Here is an 18,412-nt window from a genome sequence, read left to right as displayed (position 1 = left end):
CCTGTATTTTGAGTATTTTGATGTGAGCTGTACTTTAGAGACAGATGCAGATCTTATGAATCACCCTGAACTCACTGACAGAAGCTCTACGCTTTATTATAAACGCTGTACTTCGTAGTGCACGGGGCCTTTCCATGGTTCAAACGCTTGTAAACCGCACACCCAGGCCTAATAGACACTGAGTGTACACAAGCAGGCACTGATGCTGCAGCTTCCCGTGTTATGCCCATTTCCTCTCCCCTGGCTGCTGGTCTGTTTGGCACTGATAACTGCTTCATGGATTTCTTTCGCAGATATCTCCACTGCTCTGTTTTTAAATCCTTACTCATTCTTTTTTCTCCCCCTGTTGTCGGCTTTGTTTAACACACAGAGCAGTGATACTGCCTCTCAGAGGCACACCTCTCCCCCATGCCCTGGCTGGCTGTCAGACTCGATGTGGCATGACAGCGGGCATACTCGGCACGCCAGTGGACATACACAAACACACGCACTAATATGAACACTGTGGAAAAAGACACAGTATACGCAGCACATGCAAGTGCTTCATGTGACCTCACCTTGACCTGATGTAAAGTGCTCTCCCCGCACCTGCACAGCTGATACACCTCGACAGGTGTGTGTATTTGTGCGTGCGCATGTGTGCCTGCAGTTACCCTGATGCATATTTTATACGAGGCTGCCGAGTGTCTGAGTGAATCTAGGACATGAAGACAGGCATTCAGTAGATGAATTTGCTTATTCCATTACCCACTTTCCCATTTTAACAATTTTCCTTTCATTTCACTGTCTTATCATTCAGCCTCAGAGCTCATTTAGAGGAATGTCTATTAGCCAAACACAGACACATGTGCATACTAGCATGAAGGCAGGCAAACAAACACAGACCACCTCGGCTGTTTGAGGACACTTTCTGTTTAATGTTATTTATAAACAGCTTTTCAGCCTGGCATTATTTGATAACCACATAGAAAATGTTCGGGCCGCACAAGGGAAGAGAGGAGAGGAAAAGAATGCGGCGGCATGTGTGAATGTGCACGTCAGGAGGCAGAAGAGAAAGGAGCGGCGAGGAGAAAGGAGGAGAAGGCAAAGAGAATAAGCAGCCTGACAAGGACAGGAGGAGGAGAAGGGATGAATAGAGGGTAGGGAACAACAGGAGGAAGAGCAGAGAGGGCAGTGCAGTGTACGGTTTATCTTGAATGAGTCAGCGAAACAAACAAACAAAAACAGAAAGCCAAAAAATGTAGTAATCATAATAAGGTAAAAAAAAATTACAAAGTTCCAGTCTCTAGCTCCCTGTTCATTTTTCACAGTAATTACTGAGACACAACAGAGAGCCAGTTTCTCCAGGTTTTCTTTTTCTTTTTTTCTTTTTTCTAACAAAAGTCATCCACACGGGAATAAACAGACAAAATTTACATCACCTCTTGGTTCACAGCAGCACAAACAAATCCACTGGTAGGGATCTCTAATCCTACATGTCAGGACAATGACACCAGTGACAGGTTTCTGAACATCCCCGACATCGAGATAGATAGACAAGAAAAGGCGGGGCCCCAGCAGGAAACACACACAAGCAGGGTACAAATGTGGCCCCTGCTCTTGGATTCCCATCCAGACAAGGTGATTTTAGGCAGCTAGCATACCAGACTCAGAATTTCTTTGTGCTTGTGGTCAGCCTTTCACAATTGTAATTTTTTTACATGAGTCATATTTTTCTTATGTGGGCAGCTAGTAAAAAAGGGATAGACTTCATTTCCTTATTGTGCTGTAAGAAATAAAGAAACCTTAAGCTTTACTGGCCAGTTAAAGTACCCAGATGACCCGTGTGTGTCTGTACAGCTTTCATTCAATGTAATTTGAACACTTGATACTTTGAACATGTTCGTCTGAAAAACTTAGAGCGCATTTGTGATGCTCAGCTCTGTGATTTGAAAGCCCCGGACTAACGTGGGGGGGGGGGGGGGGGGGGGGGGGGGTCAGAAGTCTGCAGTGGGCTGGAAAGGTGATTGATCGAGGTTTGTCAGGGTCTGAGTGCGCTTTCACCTCTCCGGTTCAAAGGTGGTGCAGAGTCCCACAGCTCTCTCTGTCCTTATTAATTCCTGAAGAAGAGTCCTGGGCTTCCAAAGGGGTTGAGGGATTTTTTTTCCTCAGTCCATAGCAGCAATGAAATCCAACACCCCAATCTGGCTTGCAGATAATAGAGTCCATCTGTTCCGGAGCACACCGAATGCGCCAGAGAAGACGAAGAAATTTCGTTGTTTGTGAGTCCCTTTTCCCTCTGGTGATCATCACGTTCTGAACGGCCTTTGCTCACCAGTTTCTCCGGTGAATCTTCCTCATTCTTATTTAGAAAAAAAAAGATTCCTGTGACTATTTGGATTGATCTGTTTGTATGGTACATAGCCTCCACAGTATTTCAGAGGAAAGTGCATATCAATTTCAGGAAATCAGAAGTTTTAGGTGTCAGGCAGGAGCCTCAGTCTCTCCTAAGCCTGCAGAGATGAGTTTTGTGTTTTGAAGCCAGTGAGGTTGAGGAGTGAATTCAATTGTTTCTTGCCTCTAGAGTTTGTCCTTAACGGAAACTGGCTCCCATTAGGTACTCTTGATGTCTAGCTTCCTTCTACCCACATGGCTTCAGTTTTTTTTTTTTTTCTTCAGCGAACATACAAACAGTAACACAGAAATCTTCACTCACTCATTCACACCGAATGGGACCAATTGGCTATTAGAATGCTTAGTTAATTCTGAATGGCTTTTAAATTGGGATGCAAAGGCGAGGACAAACGATGGCTTTAAACAGGACTGCTTTGAATGATTGGCAGTTATGCTGTCGTCACATTTTCTGTGGTGTTTTTTTTTTAGGTGCCAAGGATACAGATATGCATTAAAACGTCCATGAGACGTGGGCGTAAAGCCACTTTATCAGTAGATTGATAGTGATTATAGCTATTACTGTTCCTTCACGATGACTCATTTCACCGCCACTTGTGTCTGTAGTGCTTTGTTTCTTGATCTGAAGGTGCTGTAGAGTGAGCAAAGAGACAGCTATAAATGACTGTCTCAGTGTGAGTGACAGATCAAGGTTGTGCCAAAAGAGCGCTATTGAGTTGAGAGGTTTAACTGTTTAGATACTCGCTGAGTGCTCTCCTGTTGATTTAAATGAATTATTGGCTTGTTATTTTGTGTATCTGTACAGTGTTTATAAGCACGTGAATTCTGTAAAGCAGTTGATGGCACAGAGACAAAAATGTTCCTGTTGTTTAACTTGCTGACATCATTAAAACATTGGGCTTAATTGTTTCCCTGACTTCCATGTATTAATTATGTCTCATAAAAGTCCCAGCAATAATTATCACAGGGATACTCAATATTGGTCTTTATACACAGTTATCCATACACGCTTCCTTAAAGAGCCAGGACAGGCTGTTTCAGGAGAATGAATTATAACGTTGCATAACTAGCACGAAAGTATTCATCTCCCTTCTCAACGTAGGATCACAAAATAGATTGACAGCATCAGAGCTGATGAGAAACAGGAAATGTAATCTGCAAGGTGTGAGCCTGCTTTATTATTAGCCCTCTGGACCCCACTTGGCGGACCAACAGAAGTTCTTGGGATGCACTTGTTCCTCCTCCTTGCATTTGTAGACATGTCATATTTACCTCCATCTGGAGTATAGTCTTTCTCATCCCCCTCCTGAAGTACCTGCACCTCATTGAGCCCCCCTTTCGCCTTGCGTCCCCGGCGGGTACAGTTTTTGCGACTTCCCTTGGGTGGCCGTGGCAGGGGTGAAGGTGAGGGCAAGCTGTACTGATCCCCGTGGGGCAGGTACGGCCGCTGATGATGGTTGTGATGGTTTCTGTGACGATTCATATGGTTTAAAGACTCTCCTTGCTCCATCTCCCCACCAGGGGAGCTGTGTGCATGACCCTCCTCTGACAAGCAACTGGGAAGCTCCTCTTTCTTCAGTGTTTTCAGGTCCTTCCCTACCAGCTCTGGTGGTGAAGCACACATCAGAGAGGAGGTGGAGCCTCTGAACCGTTTAAGCCAATCCCAAAGTGACAGGGCCTTGCAGTCACACTCCCAGGGGTTGTCGTTGAGACGCAGGTACTCCAGGGCTGGCAGCAAAGACATGGTGGCACCAGACAGCTCAGTTAGGGAGTTATTAAACAGGTACAGGGTAGTGAGACGCCGTAGGTCATGGAAAGCCTGACGATCAACCCACTGGATCTTGTTCTGGTGCAGAAGGAGCCGATCTAAGACCCCTAGACCTCGGAAAGTGTTGTGACGAAGACTCCACAGTCGATTACCATGCAGGAAAAGATGACTGAGATTCAAAAGGTCAATGAACAAGTCATCCTCGAGAAACTCCAACTGGTTGTCCTGCAAAGATGTAGAGCAAGGATGAAAGACAGAAAATAAGATTAAAGTAGGAAACATCACTTGGATTATGATATGGTTAATTTACATTGATTTACTCTACTGTGTGTTATTTCTTATATAAAAAAAAAAAACAAAGATCATTATCTGTTCTGTAGTGTAACCAGTAGGTTACCCCTGAATGACCAGGTCAGCAACACACAGTGTAAAAGAAAATCACAATATTCTGACTATATTCTACGACATAATGGAAGGGTTTGTTCTGTCACACAGATTACTTTCACAAAGTTGACCACTGTAAGTCCAGAGAACAGCTGAACTATGCAGGGTGGTTATGTAATCTGTAATCTCTACAGTTTTCAGAGGCGAGAAAAATATGGTGAGCTGTGTTCGAGGACTCCCAAACGATTTACTCAATCATTGAGTGGTGCATTTGAGGTTGAGGAGGGGGGTAGAGTGAGCAATATGCAATTGGATGAGAGTTACTCTGCCACTGAACAGCTCTAATATTCTGTGTATCTGATGACCTGTTGCATAGAACTCGCAGACAATGTAAGAATGCTGCAAAACAGGTCGAGCTGTAGGGCCTTCAGCCCCACACACTTAGCGTCCCTTCTGTAAGTTCTTTGAATGAATAGATGATTTCAGTACTTTAGGTTACTCGGATATAAGGGAAGTTTGTTCAGTGGCCTTGAGCTGAAAAAGCTCAACACGATAAAGGAAAAGCTCAAATCTGTTGGAAATGCAACAGCAAATGTTGTTAGATTGTGTTTCATTGTGTTTTCTGTTCGGCTCTTTTCTGAAATGTTCTGTTCTGATGCATTTTTGGGTTTGTTTTGTTCAATATTGTTGTGTTTCCTGAAAATTTTGTTCATTTTTGGAGTTGCTTTTGTATTGTGTACTCTGAAATGTCAAAATGTTGTTGTCTTTTCTTCCCAACCCTGCAAAGCTTTGTACCTCGGGACCCCAGTAATTTGTAGTATTTTAACTACACTCAGGATGGCAATTGATCAAGTTCCAATTCATTCACAGCAAGTGCGGAAGCAGGCTGATGGAGTAATTATGCTGTTGATGGGATAATGGCTGCAGATGCAATTTGTGGTAGAGGTAAAATAATGCTGTTCAAGCACCTGTAGGTACAGATACTGGAGATTATGTAGGCCTGCAAAGATCCCTGCGGGCAGGCTGAGCAGGCCACAGTGATACAGGTGCAGGGCATGTAGCCGACCCAGTCCCAGGAACGTATCTGAAGCAATGGCCTTTAGGTGTCGATTGTCCCCCAGGTCAAGCTCTTCAAGGCGGTCAAAACCATGGAGAGTGGATGGTTGTATGTAGGAGATGTTGTTGGAGTAAAGCCACAACATGGTGGTGGTGGGGGAGAAGTGGCCGCGGAGAAGCCTTTGGATCTTGTTGTTTTGTAAGAAGACACGCTCACTCTGAGCTGGGATGCCCTCGGGCACGGCATGGAAGTTGTGGGCCTGGCAGGAAACTGTGCTAGGTGAAGTGTAGCAGATGCAGTGACGAGGGCAGGGCAGAGAGAGATCCAGGCCCCACAGCACCAACAGCAACTCCACCCCACCATAACCTGAGACAAGAGAGAAATGGACGGACAGAGTCAGAGATGCGGGCAGAGCTAATCGAATTACTACAGCAGAGACTCCATTGTCAGATACATCTTGAATGAAGCACTCATTGATCTCAGTTTATAAGAAAAAACAACCGGCATGGTTCAGTGCAGACAAATTACAATGCTGACACAAATCTCTCTCAAACACACACCTAAGCTCAAAAACATTTTTTCCTTGCATCTTGAGCCCGCTCTTCTCTGACATTTTTCAACCATTTCGCATATAACCTTTCCTTCCCTTCACTGTTATATTTATCTTAAGCTCAAAGAACAAGTTCCCAATTCACAAGACCTTTTCTTTTCTCTTTAAACAAAGCCTTGAATATACAAGAAGTCTCCTTTCTCTAGGAAACACAGACATACGTGCAAGAGTGTGATGTAGTTCATCGTGTGGCAATATGATAATCACAAAGTTCTCTATCTTGTCAACTATCTTGACATTATGGGACACAAACAGACACACACATCAGCCAGTCATGCACAGCATTATATTCTTTGGTTATCTTCTAAAGGTGACAGAAAATCCATATATCTCCAGCTTACCACTGAACACGCAGCACACCTGAAACGCATCCCGACAATAAGAAAAACTAAGAAAAGAGCGAGGGAGAGGAGGCAAAGAATGAGGCAAAGGAATCATCTGCAGCAGGCCTGTGAAGTGGATATTACTTTTTTTGTCTGCCGATTCCCATCATGTCACTCAATTATTTATCTATTTAGTTGACTCTCTCTTTCCAGCCTCGGATCATTTCAGTGTTTGATGTATCTTAGGGCTGCAGATAAGGAAACAGACGGAGCTGATCCTGGGAGTAATTTCCGAACAAAGCCAGAGATAAAAAGCAATCCGAATATCATGTGTCCAGCCGCCTTAGGTTATATTTGTCGGTCTGTCCTCAGTTAAACCCAGTGTACGTCATTTTGAGTACAGTTAAGACATTTAGGGCAGTTGTAACAACTTTGAAGGGCTGTGTAGGGCTTACGACTTAGTTTACTGTGGATATTTGTCATATAGTTCTAATAGCAGAGTGGGCAGATGTTATAGACAAATGCTCTGTTGGCGAGGACAAAGCTGCTCTGTTAAAGAACCGCATGATCTGAAATGTGTGCAAAGCACACAGGAGTATCATCCCATGTCAGTGTGGCCTGGAGCCACTGGTAACATAATGTGCATGTTTATGTTTGCTGGTATGTCACATTTGATCTGAGAAATATGTTTACTCAGACAAGTGTGACCTTTTCTTGTAAAAGATAAATCAAGTAAACATAAATGTCAGAAGCCACCATCATCACAGCAGCCCACCTTCATCCCCGTCGTTTGCCAACAGCTAATGACTGCTATGCAAAACGTTGCATGAATTAATGAATATTCATAGATATGGATGATCGAGCAACAACTACTTAATAATTTGTGGATTTGTGCATGTTTTTACCATTTCATCTGGAATAAAAATCAATAATTTAGTATCAAATTTATGAAACATGAAATACTTCTTAATGATGTATGATTAAAACTGTAAAACCTATTTTATAACTCGCTACACTTCATTACATAATGAGCAATAAGCCTGTTTAAAAAAAAAAAAAAAAGAAGTTGGGACAGTTTACCACCCACTTTCATCATCCCTACTTTCAACAACACTTCTAGGGAACTGTGGTGACTAAGTGTTTTTGAAAGCGAAATGTTTTGTCGGTGTCGCTGCTCAGTAAACAGTAAAAAGTATAGATTTGTGTAGTTGTAATAATTGCAGAATGTGGTTTGGCATTGCTTTGCTGAAATAAGCAAGACATGAGATGTAATTTCAGCATGTACGTCTTCGTAATCTATACAATTCAACATTAACAGATTAGCATGTTGCCCATTCCATGTGAATTTACTGACCCCCGTACCATCAATAACAAATGAATGTAGCACGATTGATTGGTCAAATATTATTGCTCTCAGCTGTGTTGTGCCATACTGCAGCTATTCAGTCTTATCAGAATTGTTTTATCTCTCTGTTCTTCACTCTTTTCCTCCTTTGCTTTAACAGTCTGTCTATGTCATCCTGGCTTGCTTCATGCATTTTTGCTCCAGAACATTCACACTTGCCTTCCTTCACAGCTTTATCTCCATGTGCAGCTCTGGCCCACCTGCTGTGCCTGTTAAATAGGTGTAAAGCTGATGTTTGTTACTTATTGTGTGTGTGTGTGTGTGTGTGTGCGTGTGTTGGGGGGGGGGGGGGGGGTTATATTTTATTAGTGTATGTCTTTTTGTAGAGGATCCTACTTATAATCACTTGACATCGCTTGATTTGAGTCTTTGCTTGAGTAGAAGCGTGTTTTACTTTTTGTCAATTTTTTTCTGTTATTTTGGACAAGGCTGTAACACTTAGCTGTTTGTTGGACATCTTATAGACTTCAGTAGTCACAATTGTGATCTCTCTTCTGTTGATATAAGTTTACAATGTTCAACTAACCAATAGTACGTTAGCACGTGTCCTGTTTTATTTTAATAATTAATTTTATTTACCTAAAAACTTTTTCCATTTCAAGTTTGCATGATGCATGCTTATGATTTTGCTCCTGGCATTAGTTTGCATTTCCAATTGCTTTTGCTCCCTTGTTGCCTTTTGTTTACCCCCGCAGTGTTTAGATTTTTATCTATATTTTCATCATTGCTGTATATCTGACATTTCCTTTACCCCTTTCATTCTTTCCAATTATAACCCCTATCTTTCTGCTTTTTTTCTTCATGCACTGTAGCGTGTTAAAGCCCATTTATGCCCTACGGTAAATACGGAAACGGACGCTTTCACCCGGTTCCGGGGGTCGTTTCATCCGTCAGTTTGTCCGTAGGTCAAGAGCTTAGCAATCCGGTGAGCTCCGGGCGAAACGGAGCAATACCAGAGGAATTCGTGGGGGCAGTAGAGAGTCAGGAGCGTGTTGGCTCCGGAAGTTATGGAGGAAGAAGAAGAACGAAGAGTAGGAGATTAAAAAATTTTAAGATTTAAAAATGCCAGGTAATGGAGGAGAGAATTTGTGAGATGGTCAGGGGGTATATACATTTGTATGACTGCAACTTCCTTAATTGACGCCATGTTTCTCAAACCCGCGGCCGACAATGACTCAATATATACCGCCCTCTAGAGGATTTCTTAAGGACGTGCGCAATACGGACGGAGGCATAAACAGAAGCTCCGGGAGCAACGTATGGACCGGACAGACGAATTTCGTCCGGTTCCGTAGGGCATAAATGGGCCTTAAGTGTTTCCCATTTGAAGTGAATAGCCGCTTTCGGACTGTAGGAACCTTTGGCAGTTCTAATAACCTTTTAATCCGCGGGGCCGTTTTCTCCCGTGTTCGGACATACAGGAACTCGGGGCTTTCTCCCTTAGTTCCTATAACTATTTAGCTCCTTCTCCGAGGTCGGGTCTTTTCATAGTTCTTATGAACGAATCTAACGGAGATGTGTGGTGGTCGGTAGCTACGCCCCATGTCATGCTGTCACGGCTGAATTGTTTCCTCATAGACACAGACACAACCGGCGGGTGTTTAATAAGTTAAACCAGGGCTCTCAAGTTTTCAAGACCTTGGAGTGAGATTCGGGCGGGGCAGGGGCCGGGCCGTGTGCGTGGGGGGGTTTCTTTCGGGTTTTTTTTTTTGGGGGGGTAAAAGCTGCATCTTTGTTTTATTTATACCAAAATCACAAATCTTCACTTTTACACTAAATTCTGCTATATTTTAAAATAAATTGTTTTAGGTATGCAAAGTCTTAACAAACAAAAAAACAGACAAATTAAATTAAGAAAAACAAACTTAACCCCAAATGGGCCCCTTGAGCAGTCCCTCTCTGTGTGTGTTTGTTTATGAGTGTTGTTGTAAGTGTTTGTGGCAGATTTTGATGCTTGATGACTGATATTGGGGGCTCCCATTTAAAGCACTGTGGCTCAATGTCAGCCATTTTCACAGTCATGATGGATGACAGAGTTCCATTCAGAAACAAAGTGTTCCTGGTCTTGGTTTTATTGAGCCCCACCATGGAAAAAACCCTTTCTGCATCAGCATTTCAGTGTGGCAGAACTAATACCAGTTTGGCAATTGTAGATAGCCTTATTGGGAACCTGTTCATACCAGTCACCTTTGAAAAGAATTAACCACGGAAGCCTAATTACACTCCTACATATTTTTCATTTTTCATTAAGTTGCTCATGTCAAAGGGTGTGTGCTGAATATTTAGGTCTACTACTCCAACGAACACTTTAACCGGCAGGTATTGGTCTTTTACAAAGAGTAGGAAAACTATAGTAACTAACAAAAGATTCAAATAAATGAAGATATGACCTGCTGATGATCCTGACGGTTCTCTTCCACCTCCAGCTCGTCTCCAACTTCTGCACGCATTCAAAGCATAATAGGCTATGTCCGCTGTGAATTCATGGGACGCGTGCTTGCAGCTGAAAGCTATTTCACACCCGGCAACAAGAAATTCTGTTTTCTGATTGGCTGAGAAATTCTATTTTGTGATTTGCCGATGGGTTGCTAAATCAAGACAGCTGTACCAGAGCTATTGAGAATGAGGAGTTGTCGTCATAGTACAGAGCCCCGCCCCTATCCGCCATGTTGGCAGAATGCTAGCGAGAAAACGCCATTCTCTCCGTTCGTTTACATTGTACGCGTGTGTATTTAAATCAGTAAGTTTAAACAGTGCGGAATTGCAAGAACATGCCTGGAAATCACTGCTGTGTGAAGAACTGTTCCAGTACCTCACATAATACGTTTGGGAAACATAGGAACAACGAAATACATTTTTTTTCGGTTTCCTAAATGGATGCAGCATCAGGGAGAGCAGGCGTCTGACCTGACGAGGAGATGCCGGGTTGCCTGGATGGCTGGACCTTACTTTCGATTGCACCCCTCCGTCGATGAGAGTGTGTTCTCTGCATTTTCACTCGGGTACGTTATCTAAAAATCTCTTTATGTTTTCTCTTAAAGCTACGAAGTTACCTTATGTTGTTGCAAACCCTGAAGTGCACCTGACGTTGCTGCCTAGCGAGCTAACTAGCGAACTGTTGCCTCTTCGAAAATGCTCAATTTGCAAACTGTTGCCTCTTCGAAAATGAATGTTAACTATCCCCTAATGTGGCTAATGTGTTAATGTGTACCCCTTCAGCCCTTTTGTCATACCATGAGCAGCGTTACCCTCTCAGTCTGTATCTTTATTTTGCATGTGTTCTGTGATGGGTTTGCCATTGATTGCATAGGTTTTTTTCATAAACTATTTATTCTGTTGTAGGTAAGCCATCATATGAGATGTTGGAGAACCACGCTGACTGGACAAATTCAGATTTTTACATTCAACTGTTCCTGTGCACATGCTGCTCAAATGTGAGGGTGAAAACCTAATGCCTTTAGATAAGATTGTCACTGTTTGCTGTGCCTTAACGAACATGTGCAAAAGTGTTGTTTGAGTTCATTCTTCATTGTTCATTACTTTTTAATTTGTTTGAAATAAATGTTTGAGTGCCTTGTTCATTACCTTTTAATTTGTTTGAAATAAATGCTTGAAACAACTTGATATGGCTTAACAATGTTTATTAACAGAACAGGAAAAAAGAATAAGGGCGCAAGGTGCAGAATGCAATATACCTCTAGGAAAAGTTAACAGTGCAAAAGAACATGTGTGCATTCAGAATAAAAAGTATAAAAATTTCCAGCATGTAAACATTGACAACAAGCAATAATAAAATAATACTGTTACTAGTGCAAAAGAACAAAGAAACACTATTCAGCACAAGAAGAGCAAAACCATGGCGTGTCAGCGGAGGGTCTGTCCACAAGCCCCACACAACTGAAGTGATACCACTGGACTGGGTAAGTGGAGGCTCAGAGTCTCCGTGAATGCAGGACCTGTAAAATAAATAAAGTGAAATAAACTAAACAGTAAAAAGCATTTATTTCAAGTTACAGTCAACACTTTAGACACATTGATAATGTCTAACCAGGAATGTACGCCTTGCAATCACACATAAGTACCCTAGCCAACCCAGAACTGGTTTGTTCACTTTGCAGCCCCCAACACAATAACCCGCTACAGTATGTGTCGTTGGGCTAAAATCAAATGACAACTAAATACCTAAACATAAGCCTTAGCATACATCAAAACATTGGAAACGTTTGTGTACATTGAACATCTCGTTAATCTAGTGTTTACAAAACAAGTCGCAGTTAATTACGTTGTCATTTTGGTCAAGAAGTGTCTAAATGCATGACAAGAACCTTACCTTTGCCAGTACAACGCTGTTATCATCACCAGAGCCACCTGGAGGCTTGTAGATGGCCAAGTCCTGCACCCAGCCACAGCAGAAAGTCTCGTACGATTCCAAAGATTTGTGACTTTTAAACTCCTGCATAGTGTAGTAACTTACACCAAAGACAAGATAATTGACTATGTCCATATATGTGCACGGAGGTAACTGGTCCAGGTCTCTGTGCCATTCTGCTGCAGGGAGCTCGTAAGGATCAATATTTTGGATGCTGGACAGTTTCTCCAAATTGGTGGTGTTTTTTCTACTCTCCTTACTTTTACCGTTTTGTTTTGTGTTTGAATGTAGCGCTAAACGGCTAACGGCTAACACGTCACTGAAGCAGACGGCTGCGCGCGGCGCATCAGTCCCTTTCAGGTCCCGACTCATGTGCGAATGCAGACTGAAACAGAAGGACAGTTATCAGAACGAAATTCGAGGAGGGTAGTTCTGATAACTACTTTCTTAGAACGGTCTGTCCGAAAGCGGCTATGTGAGTTGACTTGGGCTAATCTCTGCCTGCATATTAAATGTGGGTGTTTGTTTGTGTTGAGGGAAAAACAGAGACGACGGTCTTTGATAGAGAAGCTGTAAAGTTGCTTCACATTGATGGCAGCATCTAGTTCTTGAGACACTATTGATTTATGGTTTGTCTTATAAAACACTGAATTCTAGAGAGGGCGTTTTAGCTGAATTAGTTGTCTGTCCACTGTTCGTGATTCTATGGTTTTCACTGGATGCTCAGTGGTTTGCTGTGGTTTTTTTTGGTCCTGACCAATTGCTTACTGGTCTGTGGTGTTCCTGTGGTCCGAACCAGCTGCACATTGTAATAATTTGTAATAAAAATTATACGAGTGACTATAGTAATCAGTAAAAAATAAAAATAAAACCGTTATGCCTGATTGTAAAATGTGGTTGATCTGTACACCATTGCTTACTTTCAGAGTGTTTTTAAAGAGGAGGTGATGTTATGCAGGGTTGGGATGTGTTACTGACATAAAATTCAGAATGTGCTCTTCTTATTAAAAAATAAATACATTTTTAAGTTTCAACATTCGATTTGATGTCAATCATGTTTCAACTTTTGGAAATTTGGTTATACTAACCACAGTGTTAATCTTTTTCAAATTTCAATTTGATTGGATCTCCATCACACAAAAGACTCCGTCCATTTACCTCTTTGTGGTTAAATAAATGCATGGTTTCCACTTTATGCCAGTCATTGTCTATTACAGCAGGTGATGCTTTTGTAATCAAAACCCGCTCTCTGTCTCTGAGTCCATTTCCCGCTGATAGTTTGCCTAAACTCTCATCTTAGGTTAGATGTTTGCTGAAAGCTTCATCAAGCAGAGTTGGGGTTTAATTACAAGAATCTTTCTCTTTATCTCATTCTTATTCCTTCCCACCAATCATGTGCACACAACCACAGGCAGAAAGGGAGAACCCCCCCCCCAAAAAAAACAACCCAAGTACACACGCTGCTTGTCAGGCCATCATCGCAACTTCCTTCTAAGAACAGCCTGGCACCTGCAGGAGACACCTGCCACTCACTCTGGCAAACACAAGGAGAAAGTAAGAGAAAGTAGAGGAAGGGAGCCAGAGAGCGGAGGAATGGGCAATATCATGCTCAAAGGGAATAAGGAACTCTTATAACATGAAAGCAGAGGTACAGTGTGCGGCAGTGTGGGAGGGAAAGAGAGCAGAACGAGTAAGAATGTAGCTAAAAATGGATGATTGGGATGACAGGGATCTGCTGTGAAGCGTAGACCATTATGTGGGTAGGTGTGTGAATGTCTGCCTGCTCTGCATACAACACAAATGCAACTTCAGACAAATTGCCATCTAATTCTGTGACCTTCTGCGAGTTGACTCAGATAAACACTTACAGAGCGATTACACACTTGCATGGGGAAAACATTCAGTCACAACAAAAACCCATGTTCTTCAGGTGAACACTTCCATTCAGGCAGTCTGCAGACACATCCACCCACTTTCCAACACACGCAGTCAACGCTAATTGGCAGCAGTGCTAGGATGTGACACAGTTAAGCAAAGATGAGAGCACTAAACTGAAATAAAGAGGAAGAGGTGAATTTACACAAGTGGCAAGGACGCAGGGAGTGAGATGATTAGTGTGAGGGGGAAGATGCACAACTAGCTCAGACAATCAATATAGATGCCGCTCGCCTCTTGTTAGCCGTGATTTAGTTTAGCATAATCCCAAAGATCATTTAGCATTGCTCATTCAAATGATGATAAATCTCTAGCAGTTAATGAGAGATTTAAATGGCGTCGTTGCTTCAAAGACACAGCTGAAATATCTCTGCAGTAAATAATCCTCCCCTCTCATATAATATAACCCATTACCATTACATCCATCTTTATATTGGCGACAAACCAGGTCAATACCACCAGCTCTGCATCACTGTTTTCTTTGGGCTAGAAAATTACTATTTTGTTGTGTTGGAAGTTTCTTTTATTCCTACATGCTGTGATTCTAAACACAAATACTTACACAAGGCTATGAAGCAAATGACTTGCTGTCTGGACAGAATAGGTTTAACAATTGACTTCTTGAAACAGACGTGGTTGTAGCTATACCTCTGTCTTCCTTCTTGATGCTGTACAACTTAAAGACCAGCTTAGAGGTTAAGGTGGTAATGCATTAGGAGTGACAGGTGTGAGAAACGAACTGGCAATCCTGAAACATACTATCCACACTGATCTGCGATAAAGCATTTGTCTGAATGACCTCACATGTATCAGTTGATTGATAATTGGGTATGAATAATGATTAATTCACTTAATCCTGCCAAACCGAAACAACAAACGATGCACGGCTATCTTAAAGCTGTTATGTTCAATTGCCAACTGACCTTTTCTCTAGTTTCTGTTTTAAACATGAATACTGTATTGATAGATTTTTTACAGCTGGCTCTCAGCTTTTTGAAGTGAAGTTGAAAACACCACCAGTGAGTATTCAGAATAGTCCCGTCTTGCGAACATGTAAAAGACTCAACAAGTCCTCCGATTGATACAGTGGAAACCGCTTATAGTGGTCACGGATATAGTAATCAACCGCTTATATAGATCAAAAGGCTTGGGACAGAATCATTTATATACAAATGCTGTTTAAATTATTATTTTATAGTAATCAAGAAATCCGCTTAAAATGTTCATTTTTGGCCATTTTATGAATGTAAACATGTGCAAAAATAATTTTAAAACTACGTGTAGCTATTTTATTTTTTACTCCCTTGATTCCTTTCTGGACGTCTGCTTCTGCCTCGCTAGCTAACGTAACGAGTTGACACCGGGCAGCAAGCGCGCGAATCATGGCTGGAAAAAGGAAGTCATTTTCTCTGAATGAAAAACGTAGTCTCCTCGAGGCGTATGACAAATGACCAAAAACGAGCCAACGAGATGCTGCGGCGAAGCTTGGCCTTCCTCAGGCTACCTTGTGTAGTCTAATTAAGCAACGAGAGACAGTCATGAATGCTAACGACGTTAGCTAACGACGCCAACTAACGCCATTCTCAAATCATTTGTTTTAGGAAGGAAATGCTCATAACAAGGAAGGAAGGAGAGTGAATAGCACTGCTACATGCAGTGATTTGTACCATATCCCTTTGTGTGACACAAGACTAACTTGGCAACAGAAAACCCTTTACAAAACAAAACCCTCGGTCACTTCCTACTTGTGTTTAGGCAATAACATTGCTCGCATACCTGGATACATCGTACACTGAGAAGTCACGGCGACGACGGACAGCTCAAGCTTCGTTCTTTTTCGAGGAGCGAAGATAATAACATAGAAGGATGAGGAACATGTCATGTCATGCCACGGATATCCCGACCCAAATATCTGCTCTAAATCAACCACCAATCATACATTATGGTAGTTTCAGGGTCATCAAAGGATGCAGGATCTTTTGAGGCTTTTAAATCCTCCTTAAAAACACACTTTTTCTCCCTGGCTTTTAATCATATTTAAGTAGACTCTTGGCTGATAACCTTGATTTGTTTTATATCTTTATTTTATTTATTGTGTATTTTATTTGAACTTATTTTATTCTATTTTATTGCACTGTGTTTTAGTATCTATTGATTTTAACTGCTTGGAACGGTAGCATTATCCGAGTCACTTTTGCCTTTGATGCAGCTTTTATCCTGTACAGCACTTTGGTCAACCTCGGTTGTTTTTTAAATATGCTCTATAAATAAAGTTTGAGTTGAGTTGAATCAAAGGAAAAAAAAAAAAAAATCCATTAATGTACACTGCAGCCAAAGTCAGTCAAAGATCCGTTTTCGGTTTTCTGTTTTTTTGATTTTAAGAAGAAAAATGGAATTCAGCTCGTTTTTGGTTTACCGATTTCAAAACAAAAAACTCTATAGGGCTCGTTTAAGTTTTTTAATTTTTTTCATTTCTAAATGGAAATTGGTTGGCCGCAACACACACAGACCATGGCCCTTTGTTCATTCACAAAAACACACATCTCCACTAGTTGTTGCACCTCCTAATAAGAAGGTACATACTTTTTCACCTAACAATCTTCAGCACAGATGGGTTTCCTGGCTTTATACAGCTGAGAAGCAAAGTCAAAAGAAAAATCAATGCGCATTTAGATCTTCCTCTTTTGTTTAAACAAATTCAACAGTGCCTGCTGAAAAACTATTTCTAAAGGTATCTTACAATTAGTGCTGGTCATGTGTGGTCCATTTTTCTATTCTCTGACTGTCTTAGGTGTCTGGTTCTCTGCTGCACCCCCACCTCTAGCCCCTACCCCGTCGTTGTGACTTCTGCTAAGCATATAACACGGTGCCCCATTAAATATACACCCACAACTCTGATCAGAACGAGTGCCTATTTGTCTGCATGTGTGACTGAGACAGATATGAAGAGAGCAAATGCAAAAAATAACCTCTACCCCCTTTACATGCAGTAATTGGGTCATTTGAAAGGCTAAGCTTATCTCAACACTAATCAGGCTCTAATTATAGTCTGAAAAACTTTGCCTGTGCCTTTGTGCCACACACATACACACACGAGGACAGTCTGTTCATATGCATAATCAGAGGATGCAGGTTACAGCTTCCCCTATTTAAATCCAGCCTATTAGTGGAGAGGTATAAGCGAGTGCACAGTGCTGGTCTCCTCCTTGTCATATCTATCACTGAAACTGTGGTAACATAGACCAGCAAGGTGACATGTCGTGGGGAAGTAGGGGGCACATTCTTATTCTGATATGGAGATATGGCATCTCCTGCTCAGGTACTGGAGGCACACATGCATTCACGTACGCAGGAACCTAATACCAATGTCATGACTGCCAAAACCAATCAACATTTGGAGCTTTAATTTGAATGTAAAAGCTGTAAACATGAGAGCAAACAAAGTTTTAAAGAAAATTTAAGAATATCATTTGTTTCTTTTTAACTTATCATCTCTGAATTATTTGGAGGTACTTTGATGCACAGCAACATGGTCAAGTGTATCGCTGTTCTTCACTCTTCACCAGTAGTGAAGCATTTTTTTATATAATAATATATATATATCTATATATATATAGATATATATACATTTTGCCACTGGGAACAGCATGCCTGGGGCTAGAACAACAGCCCCTTGATTAGTGTACGACTCCCTGGAACACACTCAACACATGCACTTATAGACACACATGCAGATGTAAGGTGGCACATACAGACTAACACACAGATGGGTCGCCGTGGTAGAGCGATCAACACACCAATCATAAGAATTTCACAGCTGACTGAAGCTGGTCTGGCAGCAGGAATCTGTGTTTGCTGAAATGATGTGTATGAAGGAGCACATGCAGCTGAAACATTTGGGCTTGTGTGTGCACATTCACACACTCTGCATGTGCGCTGAGGCTGAGGGGTTGGTTGCTCTCCTGTGTCACGCCATCACTAGATCTGGATTGCTCTTTGGCAGATGTCTTCTGTGGAAGGCGGTGAGAAATGAGCCTGTCCAGTAAGAGAAAGCACAGCATGGGGGCGAGCTGCTCCATCTCTTCAAAACTGTTTGTCTAATTTTTGAAGCAGTAGGAAAATTTCGCTTCCTCTTTTTGTGACTAAATCATTCCCTGCTATCTGCTCTGC

General features: G+C 41.9%; 1 protein-coding gene across 1 annotated transcript in view; it reads right to left on the bottom strand.

Annotated features, from left to right (window-relative positions):
• Positions 1–1,966: 1,966 nt before the first annotated feature.
• Positions 1,967–18,412, bottom strand: part of rtn4rl1a (reticulon 4 receptor-like 1a) — a 98,336-nt gene continuing 81,890 nt past the window's right edge. Inside the window, exons 2-3 of the mRNA XM_075487489.1 lie at positions 5,512–5,966; positions 1,967–4,384 (exon numbers count right to left, since the gene is read on the bottom strand). Of these exons, the coding sequence (XP_075343604.1) occupies positions 3,485–4,384; positions 5,512–5,966 (1,355 nt within the window). The 3' untranslated portion in view covers positions 1,967–3,484. The remainder of the gene's footprint in view (positions 4,385–5,511; positions 5,967–18,412) is intronic.

Source organism: Odontesthes bonariensis, chromosome 16 (assembly GCF_027942865.1).
Source record: "Odontesthes bonariensis isolate fOdoBon6 chromosome 16, fOdoBon6.hap1, whole genome shotgun sequence".
Lineage (NCBI taxonomy): Eukaryota > Metazoa > Chordata > Actinopteri > Atheriniformes > Atherinopsidae > Odontesthes > Odontesthes bonariensis.
The sequence above is the reverse complement of the archived record's forward strand: the minus strand, read 5'-3'. Positions and strand labels throughout refer to the sequence as shown.